Source organism: Rhineura floridana, chromosome 10, assembly GCF_030035675.1.
Source record: "Rhineura floridana isolate rRhiFlo1 chromosome 10, rRhiFlo1.hap2, whole genome shotgun sequence".
Lineage (NCBI taxonomy): Eukaryota > Metazoa > Chordata > Lepidosauria > Squamata > Rhineuridae > Rhineura > Rhineura floridana.
Genome location: NC_084489.1, coordinates 80,560,490 through 80,580,772, shown reverse-complemented (window position 1 = coordinate 80,580,772; position 20,283 = coordinate 80,560,490). Strand labels below are relative to the sequence as shown.

Genomic DNA, 20,283 nt, shown 5'->3' with positions numbered 1-20,283 from the left:
CCCAGCAGGAGCCCAGGGTGGCAAACAGAAGGACTAAAAACACTTTAAAACATCATAAAAACAGAGCTTAAAATACATTAAAACAAAACGTTAAAAACAAAAAAAGCTTTAAAAACATCTTTTAAAAAAGGGTTAAAAACATTATTTTAAAAAATGCATATTAACAAGCAATTCTAATACAGACGCAGACTGGGACAGGTCTCAACTTAAATGGCTTATTCAAGGAGGAAAGTCTTCAAAAGGCGCCGAAAAGACAGCAGAGGTGGCGCCTGCCTAATATTCAAAGGGAGGGAACTCCACAGGGTAGGTGCCGCCACACTAAAGGTCCGTTTCCTATATTGTGCAGAACGAACCTCCTGATAAGATGGTATCTGCAGGAGGCCCTCAACTGCAGAGCAGAGTGATCAGCTGGATATATAAGGAGTAAGACGGTCTTTCAGGTATCTTGGTCCCGAGCTGTATAGGGCTTTGTACACCAAAACTAGAACTTTGAACTTGGCCCAGTAGCAAATGGGCAGCTAGTGTAATTCTTTCAGCAGCAGGGTGACATGTTGGCGATACTCTGCTCCAGGGAGCAGTCTCGCTGCCACATTACCGCATTACAGTAATCCAGCCTGGAGGTTACCAGTGCATGGACAACAGTGGTCAGGCTATTCTGGTCCAGAAACGGCTGCTGCTGTCTCACCAGTCAAAGCTGGTAAAAGGCACTCCTAGCCACTGAGGTCACCTGGGCCTCTAGCAACAAAGATGGATCCAGGAGCACCCCCAGACTACAGACCTGCTCTTTCAGAGGCAGTGTGACCCCATCCAAAGCAGGCAATTGACCAATTATCCGAACTCGGAAACCACCAACCCACAGTGCCTCCATCTTGCTAGAATTCAGACTCAGTTTATTGGCCCTCATCCAACCCACCACAGAGTCCAGGCAGCGGTCCAGGGCTTGCACGGCCTCTCTTGATTCAGATGTTATGGAGAAATAGAGCTGGATATCATCAGCATACTGCTGACACCTCGTCCCAAAGCTCCTGATGACTGCTCCCAAGGGCTTCATATAGATGTTAAACAGCATGGGGGACAGTCACCCAATGCTATTCTCTGAGAGCGACCCTGGAGATAGGATCAGAACCACTGTAAAACAGTGCTTCCAATGCCCATCTCACCAAGTCAGCCTAGGATACCATGGTCAATGGTATCAAAAGCCGCTGAGAGATCAAGTAAGAATAACAGGGTCGCACTCTCCCTGTCCTTCTCCCGATAAAGGTCATCCATCAGGGTGACCAAGGCCGATTCAGTCCCATAACCAGGCCTGAACTATTTCATCCAAGAATACTTGCAATTGCTGTGCCACAACCCTCTCAATCACCTTCCCTAAAAAGGGGGTATTTGCAACCAGTCGATAATTGTCACAAACCAATGGGTCCAGGGTGGGCTTTTTCAGGAGCGGTCAGATCACCGCCTCTTTCAAGGCAGCTGGAACCACTCCCTCCCACAATGATGCATTGACCACACCCTGGATCAACTCAGTCAAACCCCCTTGGCAAGCTTTAATAAGCCAAGAAGGGCAAGGGTCGAGAGGACACTGTGCTGGACGCATCATCGCAAGCACCTTGTCCACGTCATCAGGCCGCATCAACTGAAACCGTTCCCAAGAAGTTGCAGCAGACATTGCACTAGAGACCTCATTGGGGACTACAGTAGATGTGGATGGGGCATCAAGACTGCTACGGAGGCGAGCAACTTTACCCTCAAAGTGCCAGAGCTTGGAAAAGTTACTTTTTTGAACTACAGCTCCCATCAGCCCCAGCTAGCATGGCCACTGGATTGGGCTGATGGGAGTTGTAGTTCAAAAAAGTAACTTTTCCAAGCTCTGAAAGTGCCTTGCAAACAATTCACAGTGGGCCTCCAAAGGGTCTAAAACTCCATTTCCTGGAGTTGATGTCAACAGACCCCTGACAACACGGAAAAGCTCCACCGGACGGCTACTTGAGGATGCGATGGAGGCAGAGGAGTGGGCCTTCTTCGCCGCCCTCACCGCCACACAGTAGGCACTGTTATGATGTTTTGCTCGTGCCCGATCAGCTTCACAGCATGTCTTTTTGAAGACCTTTTAAGTGGAAATTTTTATGTCTGTCTCGATATTGGACTTGAAATATATATTATGTTATATCATGCATCATATCATATCATATCATATCATATTGATGCTTTTATTGTTAAACAGCTCTGGGATGTTTTATGGGAAGATATTTATTCTATAAATAAATAGCTTTCAACCTTTTCAGACCAGGGGTTACTTTTTTAAAAAATGTACAGTATTTTTTTTTACAGAAAAAAGATAACAAAATGAAACGGATAAAGTTCTTCCCTCCCTCCACCCCATCCTTCGACAATCACGTTATCAGATTTCTCCCCTGTTCCTCTGTCCCCACTAAATAGCACAACACATCAACACGACAAAGCTTTGTAAAATAAAGGGCTCCTCTCCACAGTTGCATATGGGATGCTGGAGGTTGCGTATTCTGTTCCTGATAATTTACATAAAGAAGAAAACCATACCATGTTTCAATCAGGGATTCTTTTTTAAAAAATCATGGTGGTAGTCCTGCAGGTGCAACCCACCTACGGTCAGGCTGTGACCCACTTGCTCATTGTCTAAGGGTAAAAACACACTTACTGTTGTGCCTGTTCCAGTGTGTCTCCACTTCTTTTCTCAAAATGAGGGCACATGATGCTAGACAAACCCCAGCCCTTTTTACTCTAAAACTCTGGTTAGATCAGCTTGAGTGCCTTTTTGAAAAATTCAGCTTCAGGCAGATGTCACATCTGATTGGTAGATCAACCTGTTTGTCTTCCAGGTGTGGCCAACAGAAACACTTTGCTGCAGGCTCAGGCAGAGACAGTGACTGGCTCAACACTTTGCTGTGGGTGGTCCTGAAAGCAGCAGTGGGGAAGGGAGATGTGGACAGCAGAGGACAGTCCCTTCAAAACACAGCCAGAAAAAACATTCTTGCTGCTTTTGAAGTGACTAGTGTGTCCACAGCCTAAGTTCCCTCTTTGTTATAGCTTCCCCCCCCCCCGATCCACTCATCCAAAATATACGTAGACCTTGCTTCGAGCCCTGCTGCCTTCTTTGACTGACTGGTCCTAGCCTCCCAGGAACCCTGAGCAAGGAACCAAAGGGAAGCTTCTAGGGAGCTGGCCAATAACTGGTCTAGCTTCATGTTCCTTTACATCCCTTGCCTTGCTCACTTCACACTGCTGTGCCTGGATTTGGGCTTAAAACAGGAAGGGTTGCCTGAAACCCCGGAGAACCCCTGCCAAACAGTATGGCTAGATAGATCAATGTGTCTGATTTGACCTAAGGTAGATCCAGACCTTGGAAAAGTTACTTTTTTAAACTGCAACTCCCATCAGTCCCAGCCAGCATGGCCACTGGATTGGGCTGATGGGAGTTGCAGTTCAAAAAAGTAACTTTTCCAAGCTCTGATCCCTCTGTTTCGTAAGCATCCAGAGGCTGCAGCGACTTATCTTCCCCCATATATTATCTTCTCTTTGTTTATTTTAATCTTTACCTTTATTTATTTATTTATTTTAATGATTCCATAAAGGAAGCGAAAGACCTGAACATACAAGATCTGAACAGGGTGGTTCACGACAGATGCTGTCGGAGGTCGCTGATTCATTGGGTCGCCATAAGTAGTAGTCGACTTGAAGGCACATAACAACAACAAGAACTTATTTTAAATAAATAAATAAACAAACAAATAATTATCTTGTTGAGGACCAATCTTGCAAAAAAAAAAACAAAACACCACTGGACATGACCCAGTGCTCAACAGCCTGCCAGGCTTCCTCATCTTTATCCAAAGAAAAACCCAACTTTATTATGTCCATGGTTCACTCTGCCTATGTTCTTGCTGGGATCCTGTAACAGAATTCTAGCAGACAGGAAGGAATGCCTTGACTTACAAGAAGGGACCTGTGCTTAAGCTTTGGGAACATAAAAGGCAAAGAAACAATGAGAATTACATATCCCAACAGTGGCCAGAGGGGGAATGCAACCAATTCACCAAAGTGTTGGTGAACTGGATATTACCTTTTACACTCTTTGCCTCCTTACTAATGCCAAAAGCCCAGATAGCCCCCCCACCCCGCCATGTCAGTTGCCATTTGGATAAGAGCTAATTGAGATATTTAGCTCAATCTGCATAAACCAGACTATGTTATTCTCCTCCCACAAACATTCTGTCGGCAGCAATCCATCCCAAGTGTTCTAGGAGAGCAAGGAATTTATTTCCTTTGCTTGTGGACGAAGAAGCTGTCATGCAACTCATTCACTCTGAAGGCTGGAAAGCAACTAAACTACACTCTGTAAAAACCTAACTTTAAAGAACTTCTCAGCTTCATTGTATAAAATGCCATTGCTCTAATTCGTTTCCTTCTATGTTCTATTACCGAGCCACAAATTCAAGGTTAGCAGAAGCCTACTGAAGTCGACTTCCAATACAAAGAGTTTTGTTCTTGCCAAACAAAAGCCTCACCTTCTGGGCCAGAAACTTCAGGTAAATGAGTGAACTTTTCATTGCAGTAGTTTCCCTCGCAGCAGCAGAAAAACACTTGTGGACTCTCTTCAGTGGCTACACATTCCTGCCTGTATATCAAGACAACACAAAAGGAAATATAGATGAAAGTCAGTGAATTCTAATACTGTCCTCAAAAGAGAGGCAGCTTCACTGTACAAGTGAATTGCCTTTCCGTATTTAATGCCGGCTTTCTATCTCACTGATCTACGCTACCTTTTGTTACAGAGAGATACTAGAGGCAGAAAGATCCCCATGTGAGATCTCAAGAGCCCTTTAAGCACACAGGAACTTTACAGGGGCAAATTATTGACAGTAAAGGTGTAGCTCTAATATACTACTAACTTTAGCTCTAATATTCTTGGGTTTCAAGAACACATGCCCAGTTTCCTTCTTGTATTTTAAAGAAAAGCAGTATAGCAAAGAACTTTTCCGACACCCCATAGAGTCACTGCAGAAATGTAGCTATTGCTAGTCGGGCGGTTTATAAGCTTAATAAATAAATAAATAAATAAATAAAAATATTATAAGCTGAAAAGGCCATGGCTAAACAAGCTGAAATTGTCAAATGTCCCCCACATTTTTCCTCAGGTGTGTGCAGTGGGGTAGGGGATGGCCACGGCTGGTGGACGCACATAACTCCTCCTTCCATGAAGCTATGTTTCATTTTGCGCTCAGGTCCTGCTTGTGAGGTTCCCACAGGCATCTGGTTGGCCACTGTGAGATCAGGATGCTGAACTAGATGAGCCGCTGGCCTGATCCAGCAGGGCAATTCTTGTGTTCTTATGAGCTGTGTAGAGCAATTTCCAAAGTGAGATACTAGAAGCAATAGTTTGTGGATTATTTTTATGTATGGCAGCAATTGTCAGAGGAAGCCTTGTTGGCACAAGCTACATAACTTCAAATTTGAGGCAGATTACACCAAAACCCTCTGTAAATGGGTGCAAAATTAGTGTCAGCACAGTGTTGCTGCAATTAAACTGGGGGTTACTACCCTTCTCTGGTTCAGATTAGTGCACTTCAAAGGATGTTTGTGGAAGATACTCCTATGAATCAGACACCACTATCTGCTGCAGGCAGAGCCAACAATGTCCCTCTGGCCCAAAATTTGGAAAGTTCATTTTAAACAGGAACTGAACTTCAAATACAACATGCCCCCAAAAGGAACTAACCCCAGTTCTCATTTGTCTCTTTACAAAGCGAACTAGTTTGATTCACAATCAGTTCACACTTGAAATTCATCCAAATGATCCTCAGCAAAAAAACAAAAAAACAGTATTCAAAATCTTACAAGCTGCTGTGCTGAAGTATACAATATGCTTAAGAAGACTAAGAAAACATCAAAGCACACACAGCAGAATGTGAATGGTTTGTTTTCTTTTCCCCAGCAACTGTGATCTTTAAGCTTAAAGGCTCAGCTGGTGGGAATTAAAAAAAAATTAGAGAATGAGCCTGAAAATAAACTAAAAATTCTTCAAAGTTCTACCACAAACCAAACTTAATTCATGTTTTTTTTACCTACCCTTATGGGAATTACTTTCAGGTGCAGTTCAGGGATTTGTTTTACTAATTCAGTGAGCTTTGTTAAACTGAACTGATTCATTCCAAGCACTGCTAAGGCCTGCCATATTTATATGTTTGTCTTAGAGTCTTCTCCCATCATGCCCCCCCTTTTAGCATTTGTTATTAACATGACTGTGGTGTGTGCAATACTGCCATCTTTGGCAAACATGCACACTATACCCATTCATGTCATTTTGTAGCTTGTGTTGTCTTCTCATGGAAGGACTATGTCCCATTTAATATCTCCTCCCATACTCAGAAGCATTAACTATAAATTTCTCATGCAAAGTGTCAGCACAGACATGACAAAGTATGTTTTAAAATCAGTGGGTTTTTTTACATTAACCAAATGAATCAAGATGCCTTACAGATTTAAGTAATATTTCCATATTCCTTTGATTTTGCTTAAGTAAGATAAATTTGCATTTGGATACTATGGACTTAAAAGGGTGTTTGCTATTCTCCAGGGAGAAAATGCATGCTCTGCTAAATCTCCTAGTCAAGACATTACGTGGGTGAGTGGATTGTTCCCCACCGCACATCTGAAATTTGTTATTTTGCCAAGATCTGACTCCAATGAAATATATTGCATCAACCCAATGGTGTTTTGCAATGTTTCTCTCATCTCATACACAGAAAATGCATGGCACGTAACGTTTCTGGGGACAATCCTGTGAAGGAAACCCAACACAAAATCTTTGTCGTACTGTGAAGACTACTGCATTACCTATTCTCACATAACCTTCCCCTGCACATGAGTTCTGTGGAGCAAAATTTAGATGACAAATCAGATTTCCTAACCAGTTATTATAAGCATCTTGGCATCAGTTTCAAACTGGAAAACAATTATGAGAATATAAATCTAGTCCAAAAGAATGACAAACACTTCAAACTATGGAACCCATGTTATATTAAGGATATCCCCTACCCAAGGCTGTCTTTTGAAACCAATGAGAGTTTGAAAAGCAGTTTCTAAAATGGCTTGAAGACCAGATGCTCCAAGAAGAAAAGTCAGCAGCCCCACTGAGCATGCCCAAGCCCACTGGATATACCTAAAGTAGATCATCATCATCATCTCCTCTATAGTGTGAAAGTCACTGAGGTGTAGTGGCCAGAGTGCTGGACTATGACCTGGGAGACCAGGGTTCAAATCTCCACTCAGCCATGAAGCTCACTGGGTGACCTTGGGTCAGCCACTGTCTCTTAGCCTAACCTATCTCACAATACACCATCTTAAACTCTTTGGAGGAAAGGTGGAGTATTAATGTAATAACAAGACATAACTATAGTGTCATCAGTGTACATGATGTTTATACAGTAACATAGCAAAAGAGGCAAATTTCTGACCAAGGAGCTAAATGTTCCACATTTCAGCAGCGGAAGAAAAAACTGAAAAGGTGTGAATAATGTGGAATGAATGCAAGCAAATGTAGATTCATACACTTAAGAGTCAGTTATGGTGGTGGTGGCGGTGGTGGTTTTAGTGTTTTAGCAATCCTTCTACCCTACTCCACTAATATCATCATCAACAACCCTAACCTTGATCTGTGGAAATCCTTGCAAGTGCAGGAAACAGAGCGTCCATGGCTCTGGAATAGCCTGCCACTTGTTGATCAACCAGGCCCCCTCTTTGACACCTTTTCATCACCATTTGAAAACTTCTCTTTTCCAATAGGTTTCTAATGTTTAAATTTTACTACTGATGAGTTTTTGTACTGCAATTTAGGTGGCTGCTCTTGTTGGGAAAATTCTTTATATACAAACAATAAGCAAAATATATTATTTTATAAAGCCATAAAGGTTTATAACATTTTAATAGTTTAGTTTAACATTTAATAAGTTTAGTAGCCAGTCAGAACCCTTTTCTTCTTGGAGCTGTCTTCCTTCACTGTTTTGGTTTATATGAAACAGCTAGAACTCTAAACAATTATGATAACACTGAATAGACACTGAACATCTCTGTACTCTCCAAGACGGAAGAAGGATTGCATTAGCTGGAGTGCTAGCTCACTATGAAAATGTACTTTTATGTGAAGTACTAAACATTGCCAAATTCACCAGAACATGATGCAGAAAGTACAGTACCTATGCAATGCCTATGCAATACCTGTGCAAATGCCTGTGTAATACTGTAATGCCTATGTCATACTGATGTGTAACCTCCTGATTGGTGGATGTTACAGTCTTTGTCCTGAAATCTATAAAAACCCCAGGCAACCAGTGGCATGTTGCAGTTCCCCACTCACTCAGAGGGAGACTGACCAAGCAAACGCTTGTCATCCAATAAAGATCTACCTTTCTGCTGCAAGCCTGTGTTCTTTGATTGTACTCAAGGACCCCCAGTCCAACGAACTACAAAATTCCCCGTCACTCTTTATCGCACAATGTTTTAATGTGTTTGCTTGTTTATTGTATTTCCTATACCTGTGAATCTGCCCCCAGAGCTTTGTGAGAAGAGCAGGATGCAAATAATGAAAGGGATGGACTGGTTGATAGCACTCTTGGTAAGTGCTCAGAAAAGTTACACAGGTGAATTGTCTCTGCTTTTTCTTTTTTGGAATCCTGTAAGAGAGCCTTGCAAATAAATCTACCAAAGCTACCAGCCAGCTTTTTTATTTTTTATTTTACTAGTCTGCCCATACCTATTTATTTTAGATACTCTGGCACTATCAACAAAGTAATGGGGGGTGGTAAAACTCCTTTGTTCTATCTCCTGGACATCTTTATTCTCCACCGTCAACTAATGAATAGGCTATTCACAAGCCAGCTGCAAGATAGGCCAATGATCCACATATTACAAAATAGACCAAGGCAGACCAGAGGGAAAGGGCCGTAGCACAGTGGTAAAGCATCTGCCTTGCATGCCAAAGGTCTCAAGTTTAATCCCTGACATTTCCAGGTAGGGCTGGGAAAGACTCCTGCCTGAAGCCATGGAGAACTGCTGCCAGCCAGTGGAGACAGCATGGAGCTAGATACACCAATGGCCTGACTCAGTAAAGGCAGCTTCCTATATTCCAAAGTGGCCTGACTAAGACCAGCTTACTTACTAGCTCAGATCAAATTCTGGATCAGGATTGTCCTAATTTGGACTATTAACTGGAATGCTACATAAACTATCTCCATTTGTCTGTGGTTGCTTCTGATGTTTATAGACTAACCCCTTCAAGAAAGCAAAATTACTTTATGATGTTTCCATGACCACATCTGGTCTTATGTGGCAGTCCGATCCAGCTTCCCTTGATCAGGATAGCAGAGAATGATTTTATTATAACTGCTTGTTGTGTGATGCTATCAAACAATGAGCTGCAGCTTATCATGCAGAGACTTCGAGTTCATTAATAAGTTATACCCACAGATTCATTTGCACAAATAATTGCTCACACTCATGGTCGATGCCTCACCCAGGAATTGCAGGGGTCCCACAAACTCAGCATCGACGTAAAGGGAGAATGAAAACAAACAACAGAGAAATGGGAGCTGTATACCAACTTAATCTATGTACACCATTCCCCCTGCCGGACCTATTAAAAAGTTTTTTTCCTTGTGTAATTTGTTTCTTTCAATTACTTCCAAAGAGGATCGAGTCAACTGCTACTATTTATATTTGCGGGTGGGCTGTAGCACAGTGGCAGAGCATCTGCCTTGAATGCAGAAGGCCCCAGGATCAAACTCTGGCTTCTCCAGGTAGTGCTCCTGTCGGAAGCGTTGGAGAGCTGCCACCAGTCAGTGTAGATAATGCTGAGCTAGATGGACCAATGGTCTGATACTGTATAAGGCAGCTTCCTAGGAACAGTTTTTGCTCTTTTAGTTATAACCCTTCTCTTTCATTTCAATTATTGTTTATTGTTATGGTTACAAATTCATCGTAATACAATACTGGCACAAGGTGCTTTTCAAAACTATTCAGTCTTTTGACAGTAAGCAAATATTGAGTAACCAAGGGACAAGATATCATGTACATGTACGTGTGAACAAGTGCAATGGGAAGGTAAAATGGAAACAGCAGCACTAAAAGCAGGCCCACCATCACCCTGGCTAAGTGTGTTTTTCTTCTCCAGTGGACAACTCTGAATGACTAAGTTTTCCTTCTTGGCAGCACACGGCTCTTGGAAGAACACGCCGCTCTCCACGAAATGGTACAGGACATTTTTTTGAGTGTGCCAGGAATTATTGAGCATTTACTGTGTGAAAACACCCAGAAGCTCCTTCTCCAGCTGGATTCCACAAACACAAGGAAAAGCAGATATTTAATGCTTGCTCTTATGTACACATTCCAAACCGAAGTAGTGGAATTCTTTAACAGAAAAGATGGGATTTACCAGGCCTGTGATTGTGTATAACATGTGTTATTGTTGATCAGATGGAACGTTCTTTTCCTCTACTATCCCACCAACCCCACCTTCGGGTATTCTGAGAACTTTTCACTGGCTCTCAAGCATGGGATACTTTGATTGAAGCATGCAAGCGCAGGTAATCTTATTTCAGTTACTTTAGTGTAAGCAGGGTGTAATATCTATGGCAGACCCATTCCTTGATCCAAACCAGGGTGGTCTGAACAAGGAAGGTACTCTGAAATAAACCTCTACATTTAACAATCATAGTCTTAGTCCAGGTTCTTGTTTCTAAGAGTTTTAGGCCTCTGGAGACACAAGGGTCCCCAGAGCAGCAAGATTAGCCCTCTTCAGCCATATGCTTCATCGCATAATGTAAAGGAACAGCAAACACTAACTGAAGGAAGGGCAGAAGCCAGAAAATAGGAAATGATATCATCAAAGGGAAGGAGTTTGGATCATTTATAAGAGGGGTGAGGAAGTTGAGGTCCTTCAAATGCTGCTTTGAATACAACTCCCATCACCCCTGTTCATTGGCCATGCTGGCTAGGGCTGATGGAAATTAGAGTCCAACACACCTGGAGGGCTGCAGATTCCTCACCCTTTCCATGGGATTCCTTTTAGAGGATGGTATGCCATGCAGAAATGGTAGAAGCTGTTGCTCTACCAGGATAAAATTCACAAGTCACAGCAATCCATAAATTAAAGGGAACAAAGAAAGACACAGCACAAACTTTGAACTGGACGGGGGAGGGAATAATGGCAGGAAGGGGAAAGAAAGGACTTTACACAGGCAAGAAGACGAGGAGAGCTGTGCCGCCACCACGCCCTACAAGACTGGATGGAGGAAGGGTTGGGTGGGAAAAGGTTAATGAGCCATAAGCAGCAGGAGTGGGAATGTCAACTGCAGAAATGCGGTTTCTGTAGGAGCAAGAAGAGAAAAAAAACTCCGAGAGGGAGAGCGTGTACCATGGCTGATTTGCTAACGGCAGAACAGCAATTTAGAAGACCATGCAAGGCAAAGAAATGACAAGGAAAGTAAACTAAATTAGGAAGATTTAAAAAAGGATGCACAGAAGGACTGGGGGTTGAGAACGACATCATCAGCTAACAGAAGTAATATAGAAATAGGAAATAAAAGAACTGCAGAAAAAAAGTAGCCAACCCCCCCTCCCCTTAAAACCTAGGGAGTTAAGAGAAACTGCAGGAACACTGTATCTGTACAGAGTCACAGCATTGGTCCATCTAGCTCAGTGTTGTCTGCACTGACTGGCAGAAGCTCTCCAAGGTTTCAAGCTGGCTTTTTCTCCTAGCCCTCCCTGGAAATGCCGGGGATTGAACTTGGGGCCTTCTGCATGCAAGACAGATGCTCCACCATTGAGCCATGGTCCTTCCCCAGATGTTATCAGGAACAGATTGAGGCTGCAACTCTAAACACACTTATCTAGGAATAAGTCCCATTGAAGTATATGTGGCTTACTTCTGAGTAGACATATATAGGATTGCACTTTATGGCTGGGATGTTATATGTGTGTGTGAAGGGGGAAGACTATGAATGGAATTGTCAAATTGCAGTTGATGTTATAAGGTTGCCATGCATTAATTCTATGAATTCTATGTTTCAGCAGCTCTGTTCATCATCAATAGGCAGATTTTAGTCCTTTGGACATTTGCCTGTATTATACATTTAAATCAGGATTGATGGGATATTTTTATAGTTAATGTCAGCTGGCAATTGTTTTTGTTCAGTTATTTTTTATTATTTGTTTTACTCTTTCTTCCTGCTTTGTTATAGTCACAAGCAAAAAAAAAAGGTTAAAAAAAAGAATTAGCCCATATTTTTTGTAGAAGGCAGAATTTTTATTCAAACGCATTTCCACTGATTCTACCATCACTGTTGCAGCCACCTTTTTAAAAGGCCAAATTGCTGTGGAGGATGGAAGTGGATTTAAATGGCATCAGACATTTGTGAACTGCTTTTTAGTTCTATATTTAATCATTGAAAACAATTGAAAGAATTCTATGGCTGCTTTCAGTCGCTTGACCGCCTCTCTACTCATGGTGCCCCATTGACATGGTGGATAAATCTCAACTGTCCATAATTCGAAAAGTGAAAAGGTGTCAGATATAATTTAGTAGCTAATGTTAGGCATATTAGCAAACTAGCAAATATTCAGCCCTGCAATTTAAATAGACTGCGTACACATGACATTTTATTTTAGAGTCAATAGTGATTGAGTATTTGTGTTTTCTACCTAGTACACACACTAGGTACGCAGTCTAGATCTATTGCATATTTGTTTGCTCCTGGAAGCACTTCTTCAGAAACTGGCTTCACTCTGAAAATAAAAACTCATTACAGCTTGATTCTGCATTAGCACACAGTATGTCCATTTGAAAACAAATGAAAACACATACAGGCAGTCCCAGTAACGCACACACATTGGTGTATCTACACTAAGGAAGGGATCCGTTAGCCAGTTCCAGTTCCAAAGCATTCCGTTGACCTAACAGGCTGGTATTGATTTGAGTTCGTTCTTTGTCCATAAGCCGCTGCTTTTACCGATCAGGTTCTTTTAGCCTCGGGAAAAATTATTGATATCAATATTGTTATTTCAAAAGGAAATATTGATATATTAATATCAATATTTTAGACACAGGGTTTAAAAAAAAAATCCGTTCCTGAAAATAGCTTCAGTAAATCACTAAATAAAAATCCGATCTGCAAAGATAGGGAATAAGCAAACTGATAGAAAATTCAGTACCAAATCTGAATTTGGCAAAGTTCTAGTACATCCCGAATCTACACCCATCTAACTATGTTGTGGGTTGGCATATTGCCAAGACTGCAACCACCACTTTCTTCTTCGTTCACCTGGGGCGCATGCAGGGAGGAAAAAGCATGGATAACCTAATCTAGAGGAGGGTTTTCAAACATGTATCAAGTAATCACACCCATCCTTGTGGACAGCAGGACCTAGAATCAATCTAGATTGAAAGCAGCATGTTGAGGTCACTTCTGGATTGAGGATAAACTCCATTTGTACTCTACAAGCAGGTTAGTGTGCATGCAGCCATAGCCACCAACAGTCCATATGAATTGCAACTGCTCATTGGAAAGAAAACAGAGTAAATACTTGTACTTCTCCATCAACAGAGAAGGGGGAAATTGTGTCTTCCCCCCAAAGAGAGCCCAACGTCAGAGTTCAGCCCTGACCTTAACCTGGAACCTGATGTCTCCTTAAACAGCAGCAGACTTCCCTGCAGATATCCCCACTGCTAGGGACCCTGAAGAACTGTTGGATCGTGATATCACTGCCCCAGAACAGGGGATCATCACACTAGCTGCCTGGATTCCTGGGGAGGCTCTCAGATCCTTTCCCATCTTCCCCGGGGCACAGCAGCAGAGATTTCAAGGTGGCTAGGAGCTTCAGGACTGTCACTAATGTGTCCGCTTGCTGCACTTGAGACTACTTGGGAGAAGAAAGAAAAGCACATGGAAGCACCTCCCTGGATCAGGGCCTGCATCTGGGGCAAGTAGCCTCCAGGCCTCTCTATTTGGCCTCAGAATTCTCTCCCCAGGCCACTTCCCTCTTCCCAAAGCCACAGAATCATAGAATAGTACAGTGGGAAGGGGCCTATAAGGCCATCAAGTCCAACCCCCTGCGCAATGCAGGAATCCAAATCAAAGCATTCCCAACAGATGGCTGTCCCAGCTGCCTCTTGGCCTCACTGGCCCTGCTTGTTTGTTTGTTTTGCTGGGATGTGGCGTTGAGGTCTGACAATGCCTTTTGCTTATCAGGATGGAGGACTGAGAGGGGCACATGAGTGTGCATAGAAACTAGTCTACTGAACACTGGCAAAATTTACATTTGTTGCCCTACCCACTTTTGCCTCTGGCCCTGCCCAGCATGTGGCTCCCCAAAGATTGCCTAGAAGGGAATGTGGCCCTTGGGATGGAGATTCCAGCACCTATATAAAGCTCCCAGCCTGAGCTACTTCATGGATAAAGCTCCAAGCTCCCTCAACTGGGGAATCAGATACCCAAGTAAGAAGAAGCGAAACGTGCGCTGCTCCCTGGTTCTGCCTGTTCCCCGTTACCTGTCATAGCAATTGAAGTCGTCAAGCCAGCACCCTTTCTTCACCAGTTCGATGGAGCCAGAGTTGTTTCTCCAGGAAGCATAGCAATGGAGGCGCTTGTCCTTCTCCCCTTCACAGCGCTCCACCCCGCTCTGGTTAGTCTTTTCCAGTTCCCAGTTGGCATTGTAATAGATGCATTCCCTGGTCTCTGCTTCTCCATGGCCTGGGCCTGGAAGAAGAATCAAAATGGGAGCCTGTTAATGACAACACCCAATATGTACTTCTGTTTCTCTACATGCTTGGCAGGGGAACTTCCAAGAAAGTGTAAGGACACTTGTGTTTACCCACTGATTGCAAGATAGCTCTCTCTCTCACCCATGAAGCAAAATCTTCTCCTACAACATGGAAGATGTATTTTTTAGGGAGGAAAAAGAAAGAAAGAAAATCTTGAGAGAAGTAAGTGAACCCAAGTAGTTCTGGCTTGGGCAGCCTCCATCTTTTATACCCCTGAACATATGATGTTATGATGAGACAGCAGGTACAGCTACTACTGAGAAAAGATAGACAGCTAACATAGCAACCAAGACACTAAACTTGCAATCCTAATCCCACTTACTTTAGAGTAAACCCCATTGCATAGGAGTTACTTGTGAGTAGACATGGTTAGGATTACGCCATAACTTGTATAAGTCCCCAGTTTGAAGCTCACCTCTGCCATGGTCCTAGGCAAGCCATCTCCATCACTATTCAGAGAAAATGCAATGACCTAAACCCTGGTGGCTTAGATCCAGGACCAACTCTCTGCACTGGTTCACACGTCAAAACAAACCATAGTTTCTCATGATGGGGGCAAGTTACAAAGAGCCTCCAGCTTGTGTGCTTCCCCCTCTTCCTCCAGGGTAGCCATGAGGATGAGTTGGGAAGCTTCCACTTCTGTTTTTGATTAACCACAGCTTGTTGTTTAACCCAAACCCAATTAACTGTAGTTAGTCTTAACTATGGTTTGTTTGAATTATGTTGAATTATGACGCTGGCTTATTCCAAACAAACCACAATGATTAGATGATGAAGAAGAAGATGATGAAACTAGAAAAGCAATTGGAATTGCTTTTTAATATATTTTTAAACCTTCTTTATTCCAATTATTTGGAAATCCTTGCACTGACGGAAAGAGCTACTTCATTCAGACCATGGTATTCCCGATCTCTATGTATGGATGTGAAAGTTGGACAGTGAAAAAAGAGGATAAGAGAAAAATCAACTCATTTGAACTGTGGTGTTGAAGGAGAGCTTTGTGCATACCAGGGACTGTGAAAATGACTAATAATTGGGTGTTAGAACAAATTAAACCAGAACTGTCACTAGAAGCTAAAATGATGAAACTGAGGTTATCATACTTTGGACGCATACTGAGAAGACATGATTAATTAGAAAAGACAATAATGCTGGGAAATACAAAAGGGAGTAGAAAAAGAGGAAGGCCAAACAAGAGATGGATTGATTCCATAAAGGAAGCCACAGACCTGAACTTACAAGATCTGAATGGGGTGGTTCATGACAGATGCTCTTGGAGGTCGCTGATTCATAGGGTCATCATATGTCGTGGTTGACTTGGAGGCACATAACAACAACAACATTAAGTAAAACTAATGTTTACTTTGCATTTCAAACCGCAGGCTTGGATTCACAGAATTATTCACATTCATGGAACATGCCTTTCCTTCCTGCACTTTTCCTCTGCAGCCTCCTGTGTCCCACCCCAAAATTCTGCTCTTGGAGGTTGGGGATATGGTACAGGACACTGCAGAAGGGATGCAGATAGGGGGAGTTGGCAGGAATCACACACAAACACCCTTACAGGAACAGAGGAGCCACTTATCCCTTGTCTCCTTAGAGCGGTGTTTCTCAAACTCTGCCCTATGGAACTCTGGGGTTCCAAGAAACAGCCCAAGGGGTTAAACCAGAACTGTCTCTAGAAACTAAAATGATGAAACTGAGGTTATCATACTTTGGACAAATCATGAGAAAACATGATTCACTAGAAAATACAATAATGCTGGGAAAAACAGAAGGGAGTAGAAAAAGAGGAAGGCCAAACAAGAGATGGATTGATTCCATAAAGGAAGCCACAGACCTGAACTTACAAGATCTGAACAGGGTGGTCCATGACAGATGCTCTTGGAGGTCACTGATTCATAGGGTCGCCATAAGTCGTAATCGACTTGAAGGCACATAACAGCAACAATGTATTTTCTTGAAGAAAAAGAAACTCTCAAAAAAGGGTTCAGGGCCATCAAGGGTCTCCAACAATCACTTTGTGACTTCAAACTCTAAGCTTCCACAAGTAAGTGCTGTGGCAAGTTTTGCCGTCCTTAGCAAAACTCCTTCCCCTCCTCCCTTTTCAGCTTAAGTCAATTAAAGATAAGGAAATTATTCAAAAGGAATAAGGCCTTCATTACACTTCATTTCTCAATCTGCTAATAAAATGCAGCCCTTGAAATACAGAGAATTATGTTTTTAAGAAGACACATTACAGCTAGCTCACAGTGGTGGGAGGATAAAGTCAAGATTTTATTCCTTTGAACAATCTCAAGGTTTTTATGGAGGAAAGAGCTTGTTTCTTTTTACAAAGAACTTAAACAAAGAAACACTACATACACAATTTCTGATACTCATTCGTTGAACCTAGCTTAAGTGAAGGAAGAGGCAACATCAAATAGGATTGCAGGGAGGCTTCCATGTGACATTCTGAGGCCCACTGCCGTGATTTTGGACTGCAATGATTTTGGACTCGAAATTCTCATATTTCAGTCTCCATTCTGCTATGAAACTCACTGGGCAGCCTTTGGAAGACCTCTTTCAGCCCCACCTACCTCGCCATCATGTTCTGAGGATCAGAGGTAAACGTATAAAAGTGGCCATCATCAAATGGACAACAGCAAAGGCTGCAAAAGATACTGAGGTCAAATTAATGCAAACTTCTGCTTGAGTTATTTAAAGTGATAAAGCAGGATTTTATGGCTAAGCAAAGGGGGTTGCAATTTATGGTAACAGGTGCATGTGAGAACAAGATGATGGACAGAGGGGCTACGGGTAGGAAGAATGTATACAGGCCATTCCCCTAATGACAGCACTACTAAGCTTTTTACATTTGCAATTTTTGCTCCACTGCAGTGAAGACTCAACAGTGACTTGCTCCCAGCCTTTTTGTAAGAGGCTGAAGCTGCCAATTCCATATTTGAAGGACTCTTAATTCTCAGATTTGCTAGCCCGGTATGAACATCTCCTTCTGTATACGTAGGTATCTCTGTTGGAGCTACTAACCTCTTATAGCAGGTATAGGGAACCTGTGGCCCTCCAGATGTTGCTGAACTACAACTCCCATCATCCCTGGCCATTGGCCATGTTTGCTAAGGCTGATGGGAGTTGGAGTTCAGCAATATTTGGAGGGCCAAAGGTTCCCCACACCTGTCTTACAGCAATAATTCTCAAACTACGAGCCAGGACAGGTTAGTAAGCTACAAGGAATAAAAGCCAATTAATAAATAATTATAAGCACCTGGTAATCCAAATGCTGCCATCCACAGGCACTGTGAATTCCCCACATCTCTGCCTGATGCTGTGTTCTGGATTTTGCTGCAGGCAGGTGCTTCTGCTGCTTATCGGCATTGGGTGCAACATTTGCTCACTCACAATGTATAGATACATTAGAATAAACTGGCTTCAAAGGAGGCTGCACACTGTATCCTGGCATGAGTCACTGTGATAGTTTTACGTCCTTTAAATTACACATATCCCAAGATCAGTGTTTCATGGATAAACATAAGGGATGGGCAACTGTTACTCTAACATGCACTAACAGTAACCCTTTTCAGCAGTGCCTCAACTCTCAGATGTCTGTGAAACATACTCCCTTATACGATGTGAGCAGAAATACTCCAGTTCAGAATACAGTACCCCTCAAGAGATTTATCTTAGAAGATGTTCAAAATCTGCTCTAAAATGTGCTGAGTCTACCAAGATTGACACCCTCCCACCAAGAGCTTTCCTATTGATTCTCCTTGACATTTTCAAATACCGCAATTCCAGATTCAATTCACTGGTATTTGGTTTTTTTTGGGGGGGGGGGGGGAAGGAAGAGACAATGAGTGTAATGTATATAAGCAGATGGGAAGATGCTGCAGTCCAGAAGGTCAGGCACTGGGCAAACCATATCCCTAAGAACTAAACTGTGTTTGTTTTCCCTTCTTGCACCCTCTTCCACCTGAATAATCAAAGCTCAAAAACTGGTAGTTGTCTTGGCAGGGTGAAGCAGGGAAGGGAAATAACACTGGACAACGTATCTCTGGGCTGCCAAGACAGATTGTGTAAAACATTCTTATAAAGTCTTCCATACATCATCAAGATCCAAATATTCCAGAGATACCACGGAAGAAAACTGTTTGGGCCATGCATACACCACATATTTAAAGCACATTTAAGGCACATCCCCCCCCCCAAAAAAATCCTGGGACCTGTAGTTTGTTACGGGTGATGGGAATTATAGCTCTGTGGAAAGTAAACTACAGTTCCCAGTATTTTTTTGTGGGGGGTGCTTTAAATATATGGTGTGTACGCAGCCTTGTTGCAAGGAATCCTATGCCTTGGTGAAGATTTTTTTGTAATGATATAAATGGGAGAAGAATTTCTCTCTAGCTTTAAGTGGAACAGCTGCAGTCTGGTTGTCAGCAAGCAATTTCCTTGTACATTCTCTTTCTGACCTTAATTGTTTTAGGTATTCCAGGTATACTGGACTCCACAACATCTTTATAGGAAGGCACTGTCTAGTTCGGAGAGATGTCGGAGATGCACTGCTGGAAATGCCTCTTTGAGGCATACAGTGTGGGTGTTGGAAGTGGGGCAAGAGCAACTCCTGTTTTGTTCTTTGTTTGTGTTCCAGAAGGGAGATAGAGTGAGGGTCCTCCAGATGGATAGACTTGATTACCTTTACCTATGATGCTCTGACTGACTTCCTTCGGTCTGCTAGACTGATACGTCTTAAGGGAAGCTTATCTGCCCCTCCTCCTTCCGCCCTTTCTTCTCTTCTCTTCTCCAACTGTCCGGGAGAGAGGAGACACCTTTGTCTCTGCTTTCTCTCTCCTAAGCCATGAGGGCAATACCCATGTCTGGGCGTTGTGCCTCCAACTTAGTTAGTTAGAACTAGGTATGCCTTTCTATCTACTATGTATTTCTATAAATAAAATAGCTTTTCTTATTTTACTAAGTCTTAAGTCTCAGTGATCTCAATGCAGGGTAAAAGCCTGCTTTCTAAGGTAAACGCACACACACACTGGCACACACTCATTTCAGACCGCTGTTATTCTCTGCTTAACAAATATACAAATTTACACCACAACAGTGGGGATGTCCAGTTATATTTTCTTTTTGGTCTGAAGTTCTTGTCCATATTAAATTTCCATTGGCAAAATCCTTGAATTTTGCAGATATCCATGCATTTTGAAACTACATTCCTGTTATATGGGGATTAATGTCAGGGCAACAAGAATGGGCTTTACGTGCTCCAATGGTTGCTAAGAGACTCATACTTGGAGCTGAGCACGACAAATATCCAACAACTGTTATGGAATGGTCTGATGACCTAAATGCCCCTGCTACATTTGAGCATACTTTCTATGAACAACTTTGTCTGGATAAATATTTGGACATTTTGATGGCATGTATTGATCTAT

The 20,283-nt window shown here is 42.5% G+C and overlaps 1 protein-coding gene across 1 annotated transcript in view; it reads right to left on the bottom strand.

Moving 5' to 3' along the window:
- ACVR2B (activin A receptor type 2B) overlaps positions 1 to 20,283 on the bottom strand; it is a 175,375-nt gene that overhangs the window by 37,968 nt on the left and 117,124 nt on the right. The window contains exons 2-3 of the mRNA XM_061585955.1: positions 14,576 to 14,783; positions 4,542 to 4,651 (exon numbers count right to left, since the gene is read on the bottom strand). Of these exons, the coding sequence (XP_061441939.1) occupies positions 4,542 to 4,651; positions 14,576 to 14,783 (318 nt within the window). The remainder of the gene's footprint in view (positions 1 to 4,541; positions 4,652 to 14,575; positions 14,784 to 20,283) is intronic.